The sequence below is a fragment of the Labeo rohita genome, chromosome 25, assembly GCF_022985175.1.
Source record: "Labeo rohita strain BAU-BD-2019 chromosome 25, IGBB_LRoh.1.0, whole genome shotgun sequence".
In the NCBI taxonomy this organism is placed as follows: domain Eukaryota; kingdom Metazoa; phylum Chordata; class Actinopteri; order Cypriniformes; family Cyprinidae; genus Labeo; species Labeo rohita.
This window is the reverse complement of record NC_066893.1, coordinates 17,873,571-17,896,769: the sequence shown is the minus strand read 5'-3', so window position 1 is coordinate 17,896,769 and position 23,199 is coordinate 17,873,571. Positions and strand designations below refer to the sequence as shown.

Below are 23,199 nucleotides of genomic sequence, written 5' to 3'. Positions count from 1 at the left end.
AGAAAAATCCTTCAGGTCCCACAAATTATTTGGTTTTACAGCATTTTTTGTGTGTTTGAACCCTTTCCAACAATGACAGTATGATTTTGAGATCGATGTTTTCACACTGAGGACAACTGAGGGACTCATATGCAACTATTACAAAAGGTTCAAACACTTATTGATGCTCCAAAAGGAAAAAATATGCATTAAGAGCTGGGGGTATAAACTTTTGAACAAAATGAAGATATGTACATTTTAAATTCTAAAAGTTTTCACTCCCTGGCTACTAATGCATTTTTTTTCCTTCTGGAGCATTTGAACCTTCTGTAATAGTTGCATATGAGTCCCTCAGTTGTCCTCAGTGTGAAAAGATGGATCTCTAAATCATACATTGTTGGAAATGGTTTAATACAAAATGCTGAAAAACCAAAGAATTTGTTTGACCTGAAGGAATTTTCTGAAGAACATTGGGCAGTTTGACTGTCTAGGACAAACAAGGGACTCATGAAGAACTATGACTAAAAAAAAACAAAGCTGTGGAACATTCAGGTAACAACACAGTATTAAGAATTAACCGTATGTAAACTTTTGAACAGGGTCATTTTATAAATTCAACTATATGTAAACATAATTTATGTGAAATATCTAATTCAGGTTAGTACTAAATAAAAAAACAACATGAATTTTGTATGATCCCTCTGCAAAATTAACATTTTGTAGATTTCGCAAGGTATATGTAAACTTTTGACCTCAACTGTAATAGCTTTGGGAAATAAAACAAACCAGTATTGAATGTGAAACAAAACACTTTTTATTGAGTTGCTGCGTTTAAAATTCTCTTAGAAGAAGGTATCATATGCTAAAAGATAAGCATCATTATACATGTAGAGTCTCCCATCAACAGGATTGTAGTTCAGATTGGCTATTCCAGCAGAAACCTTCTCAAAAGGCAAAGAAAGAGTGTTTACCTCTTGACCAGTGGTTGTATCGAAAGCATAAAACACCTCTTCTTGATAAGCATTAACATAGCGTGTTGCATACAAGACCCCGCACATCATAAATGTACTGGTGACGGACCTCTTAAAGAGATGCGTCTTCCAGGTATGTGTAATATTGAGCTCCAGCGGGTCTAAACGACTGACAACAATGTTGCCGTGGTTCTCCTCAGTGGCGTAAATCACCCACACGGCATCGTGATCAGCCTCCAGGTCAATGTCTGTCCAGTCGTGGCAGCTGTAGTAGCAGAAAGGGAACTTGTTGTCAATTCCGGCACCAGCTAGTTGCACACGCTTTGTTGCTTGTGTCGTGATGTCGAAGCTGCAGATTTCAGCGGTGCTGTAGCATTGGTAAAATACAGTATTGTTGTACAGAATGGTGCCAGAACCCTGAACAGCATTTTCGTGTCTGTATGATGGTGCTATCTCTTCATCTTTGTAGTTATTGTTGGCCATAAAGTCTTCACGTGAGTTGTACATTCTGATAGTGTTGCCATGCTTGTGTCCGCTCACCAGACAGTGTTCCCAGTAGCGTTCTTTATTGCTTAGCAGGGCATCACGGCCCCAAGCACCTGAGATATAGGACTTGCTGATGGAATTGAGCTTGGTAATACTTGGAGAGCTTATTCTGGTCATGATGCGCTGATGACAAGCTACCTGCAAGCAATTTAGTAACATTGTTTTTTTGGTTTGTTTAGAAACTTTCTGAGCTTTCAGAATAAAAAAGGAATCTGAAAGCAATTACGTTCCAAAATAACTCACAAATAGTCAATAATGTACTTACTTCTGAAATCATTTGGTATGGTCTTGCAACTCTGTGCACGGTTGTTGAGTTCACGTAACCTCTTCTTCATGGTCTCCAGGTTGAAGAAATCATCTCTGTACATCCTCTGGACATCATTTTTTGCCTTGTTTAACTGAGAACAACAGGAGGTCATCTTTACTGTTACAGTGTATTAGTTCAGATAGTTCAGTCATCTTTAATTTGAGATTGATCACTAAAGAAAAGAGTTTAGAGGAATATTTATTTGTGATCATGTGTTGCAATGTCTACCTCAATGAGTAGGTTATGCGTCTCTTTGTTGGGGTTCTGCGTGTGTGTTTCATTGACAGATTGATGGATTTGCTCCAGTTCCTGGTTCAGCTGCCGCAGATGAAGTGCGCTGTACAGTCCACTTGTGTAAAGGTAATCAAATGCTTTTAGACGGGCTGAGATGTTCTGAAGAGTGGCTTCCATCATCGGCAGTTCTGCATTTGTGTTCCTCACCTGAAAATCACCTCAGAAAGTTAATTGATGTTCTTTAAATTGTAATGTAGATCATCTGAGAAGCATTGTAGTTCATTAAGTTGCAATTGTCATAAGAAGCCTAAGTGATAACTTTACCTTTTCTTCAAACTCATTCAGGGCATCCTCACAAATTTGGACCTGTCTTGTGACGTCCTCAAACCGAAATGCAGGAAATGTCCAGATAGAGCTGTTTATTTTACACAAACATGAATCAGTCTTCTGTTGACCTGGAACTCTCTGAGCCTCAACAGTCACCTTATAAATAAAAACACAATCGGATTATTGTATCACACATACAAAAGTTCATACATAAACTTTCAGACATTATGTCTGAATGGTAGAGCCAATTGAAGACATAAAGAGAAAACTTACAGTGACTGTGAGGAGCAGCAGGTAGACGAACATGATGACCGAATGGACTGAAAGACTAGAGATCTGCTTTAAATCACATCACAAACACTGAGATGTTGCAATTTTAGATATTCAAATTTGCAGTTTTGGGAGTTGAAAAGGATGTGAAAATTTCACATATGGTTCATTTCAGAAAATCAGGAAGAAATTTAGCTGAGAAAAGATGGAAAATTCAACCACATGTTTCCCTCAAAAGGTATACATCCTCATTCTATCATAGATTTTATGCAGACATCTGCACTTTCTTTATGATGAATAACAATATTTTTTTTATTCAAAAATGCAGTTTTGGTTTCTGTTGTAGAGGATGTGAAAATTGCACATATGGCTAATTTCAGAAAATCAGGAAGAAATTTAGATGAGAAAAGTTGGAAAATTCAACCACAAGTTTCCTCTTAAAAGGTATACATCCTCATTCTATCATTGATTTTATGCAGACATCAGATGCACTTTTACTTATAAAGATTAACAGTATTTTTTTGTTTTGTTTTGTTTTAATTCAAAAATGCAGTTTTGTCTTTTGTTGTAGAGGATGTGAAAATTGCACGCATGGCTAATTTCAAAATTCAGGAAGAAATTTAGCTGAGAAACATTGTAAATTTCAACCTCAAGTTCCGCAAAAAATGTACACATCCTCAGTCCATCATGAATTTTGTGCAGACACCTGCACTTTCAGTACAGTAACTTACTATACTTTTTAGATATTTTAATTTGAGGGTCTGTTGAAGAGGAAGTGAAAATTGTAAATATTTACCATAACTAACATTACTGAAACTTTAGAAAATTTTTTACAAAATGTTCTCTAGAAATGTTTGATTGGATTCAAGGCCAGGCTCTGGCTAGGCCACTCAAGGACATTCACAGGTTGTCCATAAGCCACTGTTGCATTGTATTAGTTGTGTGCAGGTCATTGCCCTGTTGGAAGGTGAACCTTCTGCCCAATCGAAATTGAATGCTCTGGAGTAGGTTCTCCATATTTTGCTGCATTAAGCTTTCCGTATACTCTGATTATTCCTCCCTGCTGCTAAAAACACTCCCACCTGAGCAGTGGCTGCTTTCCTCCATATGTAATGCAAAGGCAAAGAGAATCTTGTTTTTCACAGTCTGAGAGTCCTTTAGGTGCTTTCTTGCAAATTCCAAGTATGTTTTCATGTGCCTTTACTATGGAGCGGACTGAGTTTAGCCACACCACCATAAAGCCCAGATCGGTAGAGTGCTACAGTAATGTTTGTCCTTCTGTAAGTTTTTCACGTCTCCATATATGATCTTGGAGCTCAACTAGAGTGACCATCAGCTTCTTGGCAATGTTGCCAAGTGCGCAATTTTCCCTCGGAATTACATAGCGGCTATGTAATTTTTGCTCTGGAATACTTTAAGACTGTTGCCGCAGGTTGTTTTTAATGTCTGCGGGTTGATCGACCCCAACATTGTTATATTTAGCCCCAGGAATGTAAACTGTGCCAGGTGAACCCTGCCAAAAACATGTATTTTACCCTCTGGAACGCGATTTTTACTGGGGGACCCCCCTCGAAGTGCGATTGGGCTAGTTTTGGGCTAGTTTTGAGTAGCAATTGGGCAGGTTTTGTTGTGAAAACCTGGCAACCCTGCTTCTTGGTCACCAGTCAAGGCCCTCATCCATCGATTGCTCAGTTTAGCTAGGAGGCCAGCTCTAGGAAAGCCACATACACACTGCAAGTTTTAGAAGTGACAACCGCATTTAAATATGGAAATGAGTCCCATATATTATCGTTCCATGTGTGTACAGAACAGCAGTCACTTCTGCATTTGTAACCAAGACATTTTAGCATCTTGTGGGAGTGAATAAGAATTTAGCTGTTTGGTATTTGCCATTTTTAAACTAAAGACTCTTTTTGTCTGTCCATTTTTAACTAAACTACTGCTGATAGATATGCTGTGTTTTGTTTATGTTCAGGAGGCTGCTTTAGAAAGTGCTTTTAGGCATGTTGTTTGGTCTTAGCTCGTTAAACTAGACACTTTATGGAGTTAATAAAGTGCTCTGTTGCTGTTTTGAGATATATGATTTTTTTTTTTTTTTTTTTTTTTGCTTCTATAAAACATAAAGCATTTGGGTGTTTTAGTGTTTTTTGGTATAGTTTTTTTTCTTTGTGCTTGTTTGTTTTTTGTCTGTGAAGATCTGGCAACACTGACACTTTACCACAGGGATCATGAGTGCATCTAGCTAACTTTAAGACTTTTTTCACTGTTATTTTTTGCATCTCACATATAGACGAAGACATGTTAATGATGCATGTTTAAATACAACTAGTTGTTCCGTTCAGTTCCGTACACACTGCGTACAAATTACTATAAATGTGGTTGTCACTACCTGTGTTTTAATGAATTATATGTTTACAGACTGTGATTAAGGAGTAAAAGGTGAACTGACAGCCAAATTTATCTGCAGTCTGTACGTGGCCTAAAGAGTTCCAAGCTTCTTCAAGGATAATTGATTCAGGAAAATATGATTTTCTTATGCTTAAATGCGTTTTCCTTTCTCCAAATGCTTTAATTTATCCCAACATTACTATTTTGGTCTCATCTGTCCATTAAACCTTTCTCCAATAGTCCTCTGGCTTGTCCACATGATCTTTAGCAAACTGCAGATGGCCAGCATTGTTGTTTTTAAAGAGAAGTGGCTTTTGTGGAAATATGATGATCTTTTGGGTCATATTTATGCAGAAATATAGAGAATTTTAAAAGGTTCACAAACTTTCAAGTAGCACATACTTTTTATATCCGTTCATTTAAATGATTAGCAAGTTCAGGAAGATGCGCTTCCTCAATTTGTAATTTTCTGTGCCAGCCCACTGAGCAATCCTGGGTTTTTGGCTTTATATCTGAGCTTGTGTGATGCAAACACTTTTCTTTATATAAAAGGCTGAAGGACACGGATCTGAACTGTATCTCCAAAATGAGTCAATCATACGTATTCACTTTGATGCTCATCATTCCTTTAATTTTTTCACAGGTAAAAATTTACATTTTTATCTTTTTATTAGCGTTATTTTTATTTTACATTATTTCTGACATTGTTTAATATCAGTGTTTATTAAATACAGAAATATTTGTTATAATTTATGCTGTGTAATTTTGTCTGTATGTTGTATTTACATATGCCCTGTTATTTGTCTCCACAGTCAGTGAGAGGGAAGGACTGTGTGTGTGAGCTACAAAATTCTGATCCTGCTTTCCCTGAGAATAAACTCAGTAATGTTGAGTTCACTGCTATACAATGCACTAGGAACATCACTTTAGAAAAGGTAGAAACATGTCAAAATATACTGTTATGATGCTTACGGTTGCAAATCAGGCATGTATAATTCTGAACAAATCTGTTACTAAAGCCAAATTGTTTCTTATTCAATTGTTTCCTATGTAATCAGATGACAGAGATTGACAGGTTGGTGTTGGGTCTACAACACCGTATCCGGCAGCTTCTGGACAATGTTTCCATGCTGGAAAGAGAAGACAATGGAAATCTGTATGCAGCCGTGTCTCTACGCATTATTGAATTAGAGTTAGCTGAGATTCAAGACCTTCTAGACAAACTCAACAGAACCACCAACAATTACCAACAGCTCAGTGTACAAGCTGCTGCAGAGGTGAATTTATGTACACCACATATAATAATCATATGGAATGTGTTTAATGTTATATATTGCTAAAAGTAAAATAACAGGGATACCAAAATAAGAGGGTCATAAATGCATGTTATTGAATAAGATATTTCACATAAAAAATGTTTACATACTGTATAGTCCACAAGAGTAAATAATAGTTGAATTTATAAAAATGAACCTGTTCAAAAGTTTACATATGCTTGATTCTTAATTCTGTGTTGTTACCTGAATGATCCACTAAATTCTTTTTTTTTTGCATTTTAGTGATAGTTTTTTATGATGTCCCTTGATTTTGACAACATCTTTTTTAAACTGCCAACTATTACAAAGGGTCAAGCTCTTCAGAAAATCTTCAGGTTGAAAACTTTTGAACAGAATTTGGTTTTTCAGTGTTTTTTCATTGTATTTGAACCCTTTCCAACAATGACCGTATGATTGTGAGATCCATCTTTTCACAATAAGGACAACTGAGGAACTCATATGCAACTATTACAGAAGGGCCAAATGCTCACTGATTCTGTAAAGCAACTTTTGAACAGAATGAAAATGTGTACATTTTTCTTATTTTGCCTAAATATGCAGTTCTTTCAAAAGATGGATTTAACATTGCCCTTCAGAAGTTACAGAAGATACTTACATGTTTCCCAGGAGACAAAATAAGTTAATTTGCTCACTGATCTTCAAATTCATTTGAAATTTCATTTTTGCTCTAAATGCATTGTGTTTCCTTTGGAGCATCAGTGAGTGACAACAACAGGAGTTGCAATGAGGACTCAGTTGAACAGTGTGAAAAGATGGATCTCAAAATCTTTAGTCATTGTTGGAAAGGGTACTAAATTTAAAAGTCAAAAATGTATGAAAAACCATAGTTGTTTGACCATTTTTTTTTCTTTTCAACAGTGGGCAGTTTGAACTGTTTCTGCCAAACAATATTCATGAACAATTATCACTAAGTTGTCCTCAACACAGTAAAAATGAATCAAATAAATCATACATGTCATTTTTATAAAGGGTTTATTTTACACAAAAATTCTGAATCTTAGGCAAAGATTTTTCATGCATTTTGTATTTCCCTGTTAGAACAGCAGGCAGTTCAAAATTCTAAACATTTGACTTCAAAAATTTATAAGGGATTCATGTGAATGATTATGTTAAACTAAACAAAAAAAAAAAAATGTAAAAATGCTGTGGATCATTCAATATTTAATTAAACACAAAATAATTAACAATTTTTTATATCATGCCAAAGAAGAGCTATAAATATGAATTAATTATGTACAAATGTCACATCATTTAGAATTTAAAAACTGTTTGTTTTTGACTGTTTAGGTCCCCAAATCCCTAATACTATTTTGTAAATGATGTGCATTTCACTAATTCCTATTCAACCCTTATTCGACAGTTTCAGGACATGACTGACACAATGACAGAGCTGGAGAAGTTTGATCACGTGCAGGTGATGGTGAAACAGCGTGAGAACAAGCTCATTAAGAGGGATCTGGAACGGTGCAAAGAAGAGCTCAACAGCACATCACCAGCCCCTACACTTTCCCCAGGTATGCATAAACTAGTTTATCATTATTACACAGTCACAGCTGAAGCATTAAAGTATTAGACTTGTATTTTTGCTTCTATCTTTTCAGGTCACTGTGGTCTGGGCCATGTGGTCAGTGCATCGGGACCTAAAATGTATTCCCTCACAGAGTACGGAACGTCCTACCATTATGGTGCTTGGGGTCGAGATGCAAATCCTGCTCCAGGAGATGAGAACAAGTACTGGCTGGTGGTGCTGACAAGTAGTAATGCATATGGCAACTTCATCCGCCAGTATAGTAGTTTGAGTTCTATAATATTAGGTATAGCACCAACAGATACATATATATCAAGCTCCAACCCCACAACAAACACAATTCAGGGGTCAAACATGGTCATGTACGCCAATTCGCTCTACTATAACTGTTACTATTCACACTCTGTCTGTCAGTTCAACTTGACAACTCAATCTATCAGTACTGTGGATTTACCTAGTGATACAGGTTACAATAGCAAGTTTCCATTCGCACACCTCGGCACAACATACAGCTATACTGACATGGATTTTGCCACGGATGAATCAGGTGTCTATGTTATATACGCAACTACAAGCAACTTCGGAAATGTGATTATCAGTAAAGTCGAGACTAGTAACCCACCCGTTTTGAACCAAACATGGTTCACTTCTCTTCACAAAATGACTGCCACAAACACCTTCATGGTGTGCGGTGTGCTTTATGCCACTCGTTACCTGGATGAAGAAACAGAACAGATCTTTTACTCCTATGACACCAAGAAAACAAACTTAAAAGATGCAGACTATGATTTGAACGAAAAATAAAAATACCGCCACCTATAAACGTTAAACAAATGGAACAAACAAGGGTATTGCTAGCTGAGATGGTCTTATCGATCCCATTTCACTGTAGTGTAGACCGTATTGTGTCGTTATGCTGCCGCTGTTTGTATGCAGTACTGTATTTCAGTTAAAAGTTGTCTTATTTGTAAAGGGCCATGAAATGACCTTAAGCAGACGAGTACAAACTAGCTTTTCAATATTTCGTCTGTGACAGGACAAGCAGCTTTCAGACACAATCCTACATTATTCCCGTATTCATACTTAATTTTATGTTATTTTAATGACAAATGTCGCGAGTGCATAATTGCGCATCCATGTACAAACAATCCGTATTTATCATTAAACGCGTATCGTTCGTAAATTTTATGGGTGTGGCTTCCGGTCTCTTGATGCTGCTTCATATTGCAACTCGGTGTATCTTACTATATTTTAAGGTATTATATTAATTATGAAAACTACTTTTACTACTACGTTTACTAAACGCTGTTATAAGGTTGGCTTGAGAAAGCCAACCTACTTAAGCGTTTTATTAAGTTGGCTTGAGAAAGCTTGAGAAAGCCAACTTACTGATATGCTATTTAAACTTAAAGGTGCAGTGTGTAATATTTATGAGAATTTATTGGCAGAAATGCAATATAACATACAAAACTATGTTTTCAGAGGTGTGTAAAGACCTTATATAATAAGCCGTTATGATTTTATAACCTCAGAACGAGCAATTTATATCTACGTACACCGCGGGTCCCCTTACATGGAAATCGCCATTTAGTGCCACCATGTTTCTATTGTAGCCCTAAACGGACAAACTTCTACAGAGCGCGTTTCGTCAGTACGTTGTTCAAGAACCGGCAGAGCGTCAGTCTTCGTCGGTAGAAAAAAAAGAAAACTTGATGCAGCCAGACGAAGTCTGGAAGGCGCTTATGCGGTTGGGCTGACAGACATAACGATGTTGAGCCGGCATCGTGATCCCATCGCTCCCCCTCCTCCCTTTCCCCTCCCGCAAGCCACCGCATCCCAATGCCGTGTTCGGAAAGAAAGTTGTGTTTTAAAGGCAATAAACATTAAATGGAAATATATATATATATATATATATATATATATATCATTACTTATATATATATATATATATCATATATTTCATTACTTTCTCTCGCAGTTATATCGTTAAGTAATTATACTGTATATAAATTGCGGGCATCAGGGGGCTGCTAGAGTAATGTGCATGGCATTGAAACTGATTTCGTATGCACGATCGCATTTCACTTTCACTTTTCATCATGATGTTTCACTGTAGACTTCGTCCGACGCCAATTTGGTAGACGTCACCCAACCCTACTAACTGTCATACAAAAAATCTAACTAAAGTCAGCGAATAAACCTGAGACAATGATCAATGAGTAAAAATAATATTCGCAATAACATATTGGTTTACTGAATAATTAAGTAAATATAATTCTTTGACATTTTTGTCCTGTGTCCGCTTCCGTAGCGTCTGTATGCGTTTCGAAAGGGCGGGGTGAGCGGGAGACTTAGCCGTTGGTTGAAATTCGAATCCTCATCGCTAGATGCCGCTAAAAATTACACACTGCACCTTTAAAGTTATTATTATTCTTCTGAGACTAAAATTATCAGTTCTAACTCGTCCTAGAGCTTTAACTCTACAAACTCCAATCTCAGCCCAGATCTTCAAACTGATCTGAAGTTAGTTGCTATATCTTTTCTAACTGATCGGACTTACGATTTTCCTAAAAATGACGATTAAATTTGGGAAAAATCACATAGACTTACATTGACGGAATGTTCAAATGAGCCAGCACTTTTCAAATTGCAACTGTCAAAACTCCCAGAATCCTTTGAGACTCAATCAAACTTCCCTTCTATGTACTGTATTTCTAATCCATTTAAACTCATTCAAACTCATCTATCTATCTATCTATCGATGCCTAGCAACCAGGATCATGCTAGTAACTTGCTAATCATGCTAGAAACATGCTAGCAACTTTGCTAATCGTGCTAAAAACATGCTAACAACTTGTTAATCATGCTAGAAAACATGCTAGCAACTTGATAATCATGCTAGAAACATGCTAGCAACTTTGCTAATAATGCTAGAAACATGCTAGCAACATGTTAACAATTTGTTAATCATGTTAGAAACATGTTAGCAACATGCTAACAACTTGCTAATCATGTTAGAAACATGCTAGCAACTTGCTAATCATGCTAGAAACATGCTAGCAAAATGTTAACATCTTGTTAATCATGTTAGAAACATGCTAGCAACTTGCTAATCATGCTAGAAACATGCTAACAACTTGCTCATCATGTTAGAAACATATTAGTAATTTGCAAATCATGTTAATAAAATAGTAAACATGTTAACAACATGCTAGTAAAATGTTAATCATGTTAGAATCATGGTAGTAACTTCCTAATTATGTTAGCTATCTATCTTTGACAAACTGTATTTTCTTCAAAACATTCAAACTTTAACTTTTTAAAACTACATTAGACTTCAAACTATTTCAGACTGAAAACCATCAAACTTAAAACTTTTTAAATGTTTTCAAACCTTCTTAAACATTTTAAACTTTATAATCTTTTCAAACTTTTTAAAACTTTCTGTTCCGGCTTTCTCAAGCCAACTTAAAGTTTGTCTCGACAAACTTTTTTATCTAGTTATTATTCTTCTTAGCCAAATTTCTGAACGCTTCTCCTTCTAGAGCTTTCAAGCTAGAACCACCAAACTCAGCCCAGATCTTCAGACTTATCGCACTTGGGTTGCTATATCTTTTCTAACTGATCCGACTTATAGTTTTCATAAAATTAAAGATTAAAAATCATAAAAATCCCATAGACTTACATTGACGGAATGTTCAAATAAGCCAACACTATTCAAACTTCAACTGTCATAATTCAAACTTAAACTCCCTTGAGACTAAATCATGCTAGAAACATGCAAGCAACCTGCTAGTCATGGTAAAAACATGCTAGCAACCTACTGATCATGCTTAAAACATGCTAGTAACTTGTTAATATGCTAGCAACATGCTATTAACATGCTAATCGTGTTAAAATCATGCTAGTAACTTGCTAATCATGTTAGAAACATGCTAGCAACCTGCTAATCATGCTAAAAACATGCTAGCAACTTGCTAATCATACTATAATCATGCTAGATACATGTTAGCAACCTGCTAATCATGCTAGAAATGTGCTAACAAATATGTTAGCAACTAGAATCATGCTAGTAACTTGCTAATCATGCTAGAAACATGCTAGAAATATGCTAACAACTTGCTAATTATGATAAAAACGTTAACTTAGTAATCATGCTAGAAATATGCTAGCAACTTGCTAATCATGCTAGAAACATGCTAGCAACCTGCTAATCATGCTAAAAACGTGGTAGCAACCTACTAATCATGCTAGAAATGTGCTAGCAACCTGCTAGTCATGGTAAAAACATGCTAGCAACCTACTAATCATGCTTAAAACATGCTAGTAACTTGCTAATATGCTAGCAACATGCTATTAACATGTTAATCATGTTAAAACCATGCTAATAACTTGTTAATCATGCTAGAAACATGCTAGCAACCTGTTAATCATGTTAAAAACATGCTAGCAACCTGCTAATCATGCTAGAAATGTGCTAGCAACCTGCTAATCATGCTAGAAACATGCTAGCAACCCGCTAGTCATGGCAAAAACATGCTAGCAACATACTAATCATGCTTAAAACATGGTAGTAACTTGCTAATATGCTAGCAACATGCTATTAACATGTTAATCATGTTTAAATCATGCTAGCAACCTGCTAATCATGCTAAAAACATGCTAGCAACTTGCTAATCGTACTATAATCATGTTAGATACATGTTAGCACCTGCCAATCATGCTAGAAACATGCTAGCAACCTGCTAATCATGCTAAAAACGTGGTAGCAACCTACTAATCATGCTAGAAATGTGCTAGCAACCTGCTAGTCATGGTAAAAACATGCTAGCAACCTACTAATCATGCTTAAAACATGTTAGTAACTTGCTAATCATACTATAATCATGCTAGATACATGTTAGCACCTGCCAATCATGCTAGAAACATGCTAGCAACCTGCTAATCATGCTAAAAATGTGGTAGCAATCTACTAATCATGCTAGAAATGTGCTAGCAACCTGCTAGTCATGGTAAAAACATGCTAGCAACCTACTAATCATGCTTAAAACATGTTAGTAACTTGCTAATATGCTAGCAACATGCTATTAACATGTTAATCATGTTAAAATCATGCTAGTAACTTGTTAATCATGCTAGAAACATGCTAGCAACCTGTTAATCATGTTAAAAACATGCTAGCAACCTGCTAATCATGCTAGAAATGTGCTAGCAACCTGCTAATCATGCTAGAAACATGCTAGCAACCTGCTAGTCATGGTAAAAACATGTTAGCAACATACTAATCATGCTTAAAACATGGTAGTAACTTGCTAATATGCTAGCAACATGCTATTAACATGTTAATCATGTTAAAATCATGCTAGCAACCTGCTAATCATGCTAAAAACATGCTAGCAACTTGCTAATCATACTATAATCATGCTAGATACATGTTAGCACCTGCTAATCATGCTAGATACATGTTAGCACCTGCTAATCATGCTAGAAACATGCTAGCAACTTGCTAATCATGCTAGAAATGTGCTAGCAACATGTTAACAACTTGTTAATCATGTTAGAAACATGCTAATTATGCTAGCAACTTCCTAATCATGTTAAAAACATGCTAGTAACTATCAGAGACTATCTATCTGAGACTGTATTGCTTTAAAAATATGCAAACTTTAACCTTTTAAAACAATTTTAAACTTCAACCTATTTCAGACTGAAAACCATCAAACTTGAAAGAGTTTTTCTTTTTTTAATTCTTTAACTTTTTAACTTTTTCAAACTTTCTGGTCCAGCTTTCTCAAGCCAACTTAAAGTTTGTCTTGACAAACTTTTTTATCTAGTTCTTCTCGTTATTTCCCTATAGCGGCTAATGAACGGAAGTCTCGTCCATAGGCTTACCTCTGAGTTGAAGAAAAAGGTGGATACCTCACAGCAGGGAAAGAAAGCCCAGATAGAGGTATCTGGACATGACAGGAAGATTACAGTCTGCATTTACAGCATTTGTAAGGCTTTTTAATGGTTATAATGGGACTTGTATTGGTTTTAATGGACACTTTAATGGATCCTGTTGGTCTCCACTGGTAATTGGTCACCTTCTATTGGTGGCTTGTTAAAACCAATAAAGCCTAATGGAATATGTTCCAAAATACACTACAAAAAACAATTTTTAATGGTTTGTAATGTTTGCAATGGTATTTATAGTGGAAACTAGAATTTTCTGTGATGGTTGTATTGTTTTTTCAGCAGGGAAATGGTCTCGGTTTTACCTGCACACAAACACAAAATGTTGCAAACATTATATAAAGCAACACTGTGGTGAGATTGTGAGGCAAGATGTTTGTTTTACTTTACTCACGGACAAGCCAGATGTTTCCACAGAGATAAGACAACACATCCTCTCATATTTCTTAATTTCTTATTTTTTACACAAATTTTGAAGTAGTTGACTCACTCTCTGATCATTTAGATAAGATCATTAAAAAAAGTTCAAAGGTATAAAGTTAAAAGGTACAAAGAATAACTATTCAATAAAAAAAACTCCTGGAGAAAAACAAATAAATCATAAAAAGAAGAAGTGATCTAAAATGCCCATTTAAGTTAAAATTTTTATGTCATGTAATGTAAAATTTTATTACGTTTTGTACATCATGTATAAAAGTGCTATATGTGCCTTTGAACTTGAGAAATAAATCTTCAAGACATTGTCAGTTCAGTTCAGCATCAGTTAGACAGTAAGACAAAATAATGAAAATTAAAGCAAACTCTGTTGCAACAGATGACCTGCTCCACCCAAAGAAATTAATGTTCTCACTCAGTTTCATCAGTTATTTCACCATAATAATACAGCTTGAAAACTTGCCACAAAAGTTGTTTAAGGTTGTAAGGTCCCTTTGCTACTTCAGAGATGAGTCACTCCTGTATATTAATTTTGATGATTGTCATCCTATTCAGGTTCTCTCAGGTAAGAAAGATAAAGTCACTTTACATTAATTATTACAGATAACTTACTTCTCAAAGTGCTGTGTCTAATATATTGTGCATATATTGTTTTTTAATTCTTTAATTTGATTTCCTGTGATTCATTTAACACAGTCAGCGACAAAGAAAGAATGTGTGTGCGATCTAAAAAATTTAGATCCTCCTTTTCCTAACGATGAACTAACAGAAGTAGAGACCACCGTCTTGAAATGCATTGAGATTATCACTTCAGAAAAGGTACCAAAAAAGTTATTCAATGTAAATAGTTTTTCTTTACATTTCAAGTAAATTTTAAATAGTGTAAGTAAATTCACTCAAAATGTAAATGTGATTATCTGCAGATGACAGATTTAGACAGGCTTGCATTGGGGCTACGACAACGTATCAAGCAATTAGAGGACAATGTGGTCATGCTAGAAAAAGAAGAAAACAGCAGTCTTTATGGTGCCGTGTCTCTGCGCATCATTGAGTCAGAGTTTGCCGAAATTCAGGACCTCGTCAACAAACTCAACAGGACCACCAGCGTTTACCATCATCTCAGTGTACAAACTGCAGCTCAGGTGACTTACTGTGTGTAAATTTTTTTTTAATTGAAAACAAATCCATACGTAATCTAAATGGACATAATATAGGATGGGACGGTTTTAAAATTTCATTACTCTTTTTTTTTAATTGCGTAAATTCTTTTTTTTCCCCCTTTTTCTTAAAGCTTGATGATATGAAGGAAACAATGGTGGAGTTAGAGAAGTTTGACAAAATGCAAGTGATGAAAAGATATCGGGAGAGCCAAATCAAGAAGACCTTGGAACAGTGCAAAGAAGAGCTCAAGGCTTCACCACCACCACCTCCTGCAGTTTCCCCAGGTACGCCGAAGACCTCAGTAGCCCCTTTTTTTGTATATGTGTATTTGATTTCATTAGAGAGTGTTGTTATTATGCTTCAGGTTTTTAGTGTAGATTAATATCTTCATCTTGGAGAGCTGGTAATGTAGTCTTAACGGGCCGTGTTTCAGTCAATATTTCAGATTCATCCCGTTGTCTGACGACAGAAACAGTAAAATATATCTATGAAAACCATTTTATTGAGAATTTGGCTGTCCCAATCTGAATTAATGATACGCGCTTTGAAGTCCCAATCTGAATCAAATGATTCATGATACATGCTTTGAAGTCCCGATCTGAATCAAATGATTTGCAATACGTGCTTTGAAGTCCCAATCTAAATCAAATGATTCGCAGTATGCGTTTTGCAGTCACGATCTGAATCAAATGATTCATGATACATGCTTTGAAGTCCCGATCTGAATCAAATGATTTGCAATACGTGCTTTGAAGTCCCGATCTGAATCAAATGATTCGCAGTATGCGTTTTGCAGTCACAATCTAAATAGAATGATTCACAATACGCACTTTAAAGTCCCAAACTGAATGAAATGATTTGAAGTCCCGATCTAAATCAAATGATTTGCAATATGTGCTTTGAAGTCCCAATCTAAATCAAATGATTCGCAGTATGCGTTTTGCAGTCCCAATCTGAATCAAATGATTCACAGTACGCTGAATCAAATGATTCACTATACATGCTTTGAAGTCCCGATCTAAATCAAATGATTCATGATACGCGTTTTGAAGTCCCAATCTGAATCAAATGAGTCATGATACGCGCTTTGAAGTCCTGATCTGAATCAAATGATTCATGATGCGCGCTTTGAAGTCCCGATCTGAATCAAATGATTCGCAGTATGCATTTTGCAGTCACGATCTGAATCAAATGATTCATGATACATGCTTTGAAGTCCCAATCTGAATCAAATGATTTGCAATACGTGCTTTGAAGTCCCAATCTAAATCAAATGATTCGCAGTATGCGTTTTGCAGTCACGATCTGAATCAAATGATTCATGATACATGCTTTGAAGTCCCGATCTGAATCAAATGATTTGCAATACGTGCTTTGAAGTCCCGATCTGAATCAAATGATTCGCAGTATGCGTTTTGCAGTCACAATCTAAATAGAATGATTCACAATACGCACTTTAAAGTCCCAAACTGAATGAAATGATTTGAAGTCCCGATCTAAATCAAATGATTTGCAATATGTGCTTTGAAGTCCCAATCTAAATCAAATGATTCGCAGTATGCGTTTTGCAGTCCCAATCTGAATCAAATGATTCACAGTACGCTGAATCAAATGATTCACTATACATGCTTTGAAGTCCCGATCTAAATCAAATGATTCATGATACGCGTTTTGAAGTCCCAATCTGAATCAAATGAGTCATGATACGCGCTTTGAAGTCCTGATCTGAATCAAATGATTCATGATGCGCGCTTTGAAGTCCCGATCTGAATCAAATGATTCGCAGTATGCATTTTGCAGTCACGATCTGAATCAAATGATTCATGATACATGCTTTGAAGTCCCAATCTGAATCAAATGATTTGCAATACGTGCTTTGAAGTCCCAATCTAAATCAAATGATTCGCAGTATGCGTTTTGCAGTCACGATCTGAATCAAATGATTCATGATACATGCTTTGAAGTCCCGATCTGAATCAAATGATTTGCAATACGTGCTTTGAAGTCCCGATCTGAATCAAATGATTCGCAGTATGCGTTTTGCAGTCACAGTCTAAATAGAATGATTCACAATACGCACTTTAAAGTCCCAAACTGAATGAAATGATTTGAAGTCCCGATCTAAATCAAATGATTTGCAATATGTGCTTTGAAGTCCCAATCTAAATCAAATGATTCGCAGTATGCGTTTTGCAGTCCCAATCTGAATCAAATGATTCACAGTACGCTGAATCAAATGATTCACTATACATGCTTTGAAGTCCCGATCTAAATCAAATGATTCATGATACGCGTTTTGAAGTCCCAATCTGAATCAAATGAGTCATGATGCGCGCTTTGAAGTCCCGATCTGAATCAAATGATTCGCAGTATGCATTTTGCAGTCACGATCTGAATCAAATGATTCATGATCCGCGCTTTGAAGTCCCGATCTAAATAGAATGATTCGCAATACGCACTTTAAAGTCCTGATCTGAATGAAATGATTCGCAGTGCGCTGAATCAAATGATTCATGATACATGCTTTGAAGTCCCGATCTGAATCAAATGATTCTTGATACGCTGAATCAAATGATTCACAATACTTGATTTGAAGTCCCAATCTGAATCAAATGATCCATGCAACACGCTTTGAAGTCCCAATCGGAATCAAATGATTCGCAATACGCACTTTGAAGTCCCGATCTGAAACAAATTATTTGCGATATGCAGTCCAATTGGAGCACTTTCGAAACAATGAATCTTTGCAACCCAATGGTTTAACTGGCTCAGAGTTCAAAAAGGCTCAAAAAGCTCAGTTGATACTATGTCCTTTGCCTGCTTTCTCTATATAATTTATTCATTGTTTGAATCACTGGGGAAATGAAATCATTACAACTAATAGGCCTAACTTAGAATGTTTTTATTAATTGTGATTATGTTAAATACAGTTTCCGTCGTATTAAAAACATTTCGGTAAAACTTTATTTTGAGGTCTCAAAATACAGAGTAATTATCTAATTAAGTATTTAGTAGTAGCCGTTGTACTTACATGAAACAAAATGTACTTAACATGTAACAGCCTGTAATTACAGTTTGTAATTATGTAGATGTAATAGGCAGCTACTGTTACACATATGTAACAGACTGTAACAGTCACAAATCGCATGCTTGAGACCCTTGTAATTCGCTTCAAACCTTTTGATTGATTATATTAGGTTCAAGCTGTGTATGTAAGGGACCGGGAGAACGTATTCCCTCACAGTGTACGGCACCTCCTACCCTTATGGTGCTTGGGGTCGAGATGCAAAACCTGCTCCAGGAGACGAGAACAAGTACTGGCTGGTGGTGCTATCAAGCAGTAGCGTATATGGCCACTTTGTCCGCCAGTATGGCACCTTGAGTACTCTTTTATTAGGTATAGGACAAAAAGATACATATATATCAAGCTCCAATCCCACAACCAACACCATTCAGGGGCCAAACGTGGTCATGTATGACAATGCGCTCTACTATAACTGTTACTATACATACTCTGTCTGTCAGTTTAACATGACGTCTCGTGCTATCAGTACTGTGGCTTTACCTAGTGATACAGGTTACAATAACAAATTTCCATTCGCACACCTCGGCACAACATACAGCTATACTGATATGGATTTTGCCACGGATGAATCAGGCGTCTATGTTATATATGCAACCACAAGCAACTTTGGAAATGTGGTTATCAGTAAAATCCAGACTAGTAACCCGCCAGTTGTAGGCCAAACTTGGAAAACCTCTTTGTACAAAACGACTTCCACAAACACTTTCATGGTGTGCGGTGTGCTTTATGCTACTCGTTACCTGGATAAAGAAAGAGAAGAGATCTTTTACTCTTATGACACCATAACAAACAAAGAGCGCTTTGATTTGAAAATTATTATCAAGAAGATGCAGACTAATATTGAGTATCTTAACTATGACCCCAGGGATCATTTGCTGTATGTCTACAGTGATGCCTACATTCTAACTTATGATCTCATCTTTCAGTAAGTCTCCAATGACTTGATTTGAGACAAGGGATATTGGTTGAATCCTATTTCATATAGTGTCTGCACTGCATAGTATGCAAAATTAGAATTGGTGCATCACAAATGATTGTATGTTGAAGAAAGTATCCCAAAGGTACCAAGGTTTTAAAGGAGTAGTTCACTTCCAAAACAAAAATGTACAGATAATGTACTCACCCCGTTGTCATCCAAGATGTTCATGCCTTTCTTTTTTCAGTCGTAAAGAAATTATGTTTTTTGAAGAAAACATTTAAGGAACTAACTCCATATAGTGGACTTTAATGGTGCCTGCAAGTTTAAATGTCCAAATTGCAGTTTAAATGCAGCTTCAAAGGGCTCTAAACAATCCCAGCCAAGGAATAAGGGTCTTATCTAGCAAAACGATCTGTCATTTTCTGAAAAAAAAAAAAATATAATAATAATAATAAAAATGTATATACTTTTTAACCTCAAATGCACGTCTTGTCTAGCTCTGCCATGCACATACATACTCTGTGTAATCTGAGTCAATACAGTTAGGGTAGGTCGAAAAACTCCCATCTAATTTTCTCCTCCAACTTTAAAAATCGTCCAGCATTTTAAAAAGAAAGAAAGGCATGAACATTTTGGATGACAATGAGGTAAGTAGATTATTTGTAAATTTTTGTTCTGGAAGTGAACTACTCCTTTAAGATTTGCAAAATGCAGAAGCTTACATGCAAAAACAGAACAATTTTTTGATATTATGTCCAATTACAAGTTTCCTATCTTACAGTAATTTCAAAGTATGACTTAACATATTTTAAATACCAAAACTGTTCGTTTTGTGTGGGCAAAGCATGTGTTTATATGTATTACACATTTTGGTTAATGAAATGAAATCTGAGTGAAATTAAATATTAGTGTTGGATAACCTAACACAGATACAGAAAATGCTTACATTATGTCTGATTTAAATATACACATGCAGATTTTAAATATTAAATACACACACAAACATAGGTCATGTAATAGTGATAAGTTTTCACATATTAACCTTATTTTACTGCAATTCACAAATAACATAGGGAAAAATCACGTATATTTTCATTGCATTAAATTGTGTTGAATTGTGTCCTGACACTGCTTTCTGTTGTTTGTATGCAACGCTGTCATTTCAATTAAAAGTTGTCTTACCTGTGAAGGTGGTCAAATGACGCTGAGTGAAGTCTCAAGTTTCTTGAAATTAACTTAGTTTGACATGCTACAATTACTACATAAAAAGCTGGATTTGTACATAATTAGTTATTTTTATTGACATCCAATATTTTATATTTATGTCGTGTTTGATATTATCGCATTTACATTAAAAATACAGTTATGTTTCTTTCATCTGGTGATTGTTTTATTAAAAAAACTGATTCATACAATCATTTATCATAAAATAATTATTTAACTACTCATAAAATATACGATAGCATGGAACTTTTCTTCTCACCTGAATGCATTTTTTTACACATAATAAAATCAAAACTCTACAGGTTGTCGTAAGTTTCATTCCATTCATTTTTCTCCATATAGTGGACTTCAATGGGGATTAACGGTTTAAAGGTTCAAACTGCAGTTTCAGTGCAGTTTTTAAAGGGCTCTACACAATCCCAGCCGAGAAATAAGGGTCTTATCTAGCAAAACGATTGGTCATTTTCTAAAAAAACTAAACAAAAAAAACTATATGCTTTATAGCCACAAATGCTTCTCTTACACTAGTTCTACAATGCGAGTCTATGACTTCATGCATTACATAATCACAAAAGGTTCTTTGAAAAACCTTCTTTCACCACAAAAGGTTATTTGTGGTGAAAGAAGGTTCTTCAGATTAAAAGTTTAGAAAGAGATGGTTCTTTAAAGAACCTTTGACTGAATGGTTCTTTCTGGAACCAAAAATGGTTCTTTTATGGAATCGCTGTGAAGAACCTTTTAAAGCCACTTATTTTTAAGAGTGTAGTGCAAAAAAACTTAAAAAGTATATCAATTTTATTTATTTTTAGAAAATGACATATTTCACTAGATAAGACCTTTATTCCCTTGAAGCTGCATTGAAACTGGAATTTGGACCTATAACCCATTGATCCCCATAGAAGTCCACTATATGGAGAAAAATCCTGGAATGTTTTCCTCAAAAACCTTCTTGCAGCAATGTTGTGTTAGATAATGACTTACAAGTACCATACTGTAATGATGTAGCATTTTGGGTCTGTGATGTATGAACTGTAATGTTAAGAACTGTAATGTTACAGTACTTAAAGAAATTATGGAGTTTGCAGTACAGTAATTAGTAAAGTTGTACAAAAGGTGAGCTTTAAAAAAAGATACTGAGAGAGAAATGCAATAAAAGCACATTTATTGTAATGACAAAATGGATCTGACTCAAGCACTTTAAAAGTCTCACAATCACTTAATTATATAGCGAAAAGCTTTAGTTTAACCACTGTGCATATTTTGAGATTTTTCAGCATGCTGTGCGATTTAGGCTTTAAACTGTATTGCATTTTTTTCTTAGCTGCCTATGAAAGACCCTTAGTTGAAGGTATCATATGCTAACAGATAGCCATCATTATACATGTAAAGTCTCCTATCAACAGGATTGTAGTTCAGATTGGCTATTCCAGCAGAAACCTTCTCAAAAGGCAAAGAAAGAGTGTTTACCTCTTGACCAGTGGTTGTATCGAAAGCATAAAACACCTCTTCTTGGTAAGTATTAACAAAGCGAGTAGCATATAAGACCCCACACACCATAAAAGTGCTGGTGACGGACCTCTTAAAGAGACGCGTCTTCCAGGTGTGAGTAACATTGAGCGACAGCTGGTCTAAACGACTCACGACAATGTTGCCGTTGTTCTCCTCAGTGGCGTAAATCACCCACACGGCATCTTGATCAGCCTCCAGGTCGATGTCGGTCCAATCGCGGCAGCTGTAGTAGCAGAAAGGGAACTTGTTTTCGATTCCGGCACCAGGTAGTTGCACACGCTTGGTTGCTTGTGTTGTAATGTTGAAGCTGCAGATTTCAGCAGTGCCGTAGCATTGGTAAAATACAGTGTTTTCGTACAGTATAGTGCCAGAGCCCTGAACGGCATTCTTGTGGCTGTAGGATGACGCGATGTATTCGTCTTTGTAGTTCTTGCTAGCCATGAAATCTTCGTATGAGTTGTACATCCTGATTGTGTTGCCATGCTGGTTTCCGCTTACCAGACAGTGTTCCCAATAGCGTTCCTTACCGTCCCGTTTGGCATCGCGACCCCAAGCACCTGAGATATAGGATTTGCTGACAGAATTGAGCTTGGTAACAACTGGAGAACTTATTCTCGACATGATACGCTGATGACAAGTACCTGCAAGTGGAATCGTATGGATTGGTCAGAACATCAAACCAATCTTCACATTGTTGAAGATCAGTGAGAATACAATGTAAATGTACTTACTTCTGAAGTCTTCAGGTATAGTTTTACAGGTTTGCACTCGGTTGTTGAGGTCACGTAGTTTCGATTTCATTGTCTCTAGATTGAAGACATTATTTTTGTACATGTTCTGGGCGTCCTTCTTTGCTTTAGTCACCTGAAAGGAGCACATACATTGATCAACATATCTTCAAATACATTTTTGTCTATAAATAACACTGGATATTTTTCAGACACCTGTTTTTTTTTAAATAATGTAGGATTATGAGAAAGATCTACCTCCTTGAGAAGGTCTTCTGTCTCTTTGCTGGGGTTTT

At 36.0% G+C, this 23,199-nt stretch overlaps 3 protein-coding genes across 3 annotated transcripts; 1 reads left to right on the top strand and 2 right to left on the bottom strand.

Moving 5' to 3' along the window:
- Positions 1–793: 793 nt before the first annotated feature.
- LOC127156327 (olfactomedin-4) lies at positions 794–2,687 on the bottom strand. Its single transcript, XM_051099084.1, has 5 exons — positions 2,638–2,687; positions 2,362–2,520; positions 2,032–2,244; positions 1,762–1,894; positions 794–1,630 (listed from the first exon to the last, which is right to left on the bottom strand). Exons 1-5 carry the CDS (start codon positions 2,668–2,670, stop codon positions 822–824), a joined length of 1,347 nt encoding a protein of 448 aa, XP_050955041.1. The 5' UTR covers positions 2,671–2,687; the 3' UTR covers positions 794–821.
- Positions 2,688–5,581: 2,894 nt separating this feature from the next.
- Positions 5,582–20,644, top strand: LOC127157151 (olfactomedin-4). Its single transcript, XM_051100412.1, has 6 exons — positions 5,582–5,665; positions 5,835–5,957; positions 6,081–6,299; positions 7,720–7,873; positions 7,961–8,434; positions 19,097–20,644. The coding sequence occupies exons 1-6, from the start codon at positions 5,609–5,611 to the stop codon at positions 19,450–19,452; spliced, it is 1,383 nt and encodes a 460-aa protein (XP_050956369.1). The 5' UTR covers positions 5,582–5,608; the 3' UTR covers positions 19,453–20,644.
- Positions 20,645–21,817: 1,173 nt separating this feature from the next.
- Positions 21,818–23,197, bottom strand: LOC127156237 (olfactomedin-4; the record flags this gene model as incomplete). The annotated part of the gene is made up of 3 exons (XM_051098983.1): positions 21,818–22,816; positions 22,907–23,039; positions 23,162–23,197. Coding segments are annotated over 3 exons (981 nt in total), but the record flags the coding sequence as incomplete, so codon positions are not given.
- Positions 23,198–23,199: the final 2 nt, after the last annotated feature.

Bases quoted from the DNA above. Each gene is read 5' to 3' on its own strand.
- LOC127156327 (XM_051099084.1), bottom strand. From the start codon at position 2,670: ATGTTCGTCTACCTGCTGCTCCTCACAGTCACT. The intron at 2,521-2,637 runs GTAAGTTTTCTC...TTTATTTATAAG, and splicing joins TGCTGCTCCTCACAGTCACT to GTGACTGTTGAGGCTCAGAG. The intron at 1,895-2,031 runs GTAGACATTGCA...TGTTGTTCTCAG, and splicing joins CGCATAACCTACTCATTGAG to TTAAACAAGGCAAAAAATGA.
- LOC127157151 (XM_051100412.1), top strand. From the start codon at position 5,609: ATGAGTCAATCATACGTATTCACTTTGATGCTCATCATTCCTTTAATT. The intron at 6,300-7,719 runs GTGAATTTATGT...CTTATTCGACAG, and splicing joins GTGTACAAGCTGCTGCAGAG to TTTCAGGACATGACTGACAC. The intron at 8,435-19,096 runs GTGTCTATGTTA...CGGATGAATCAG, and splicing joins TTTTGCCACGGATGAATCAG to GCGTCTATGTTATATATGCA.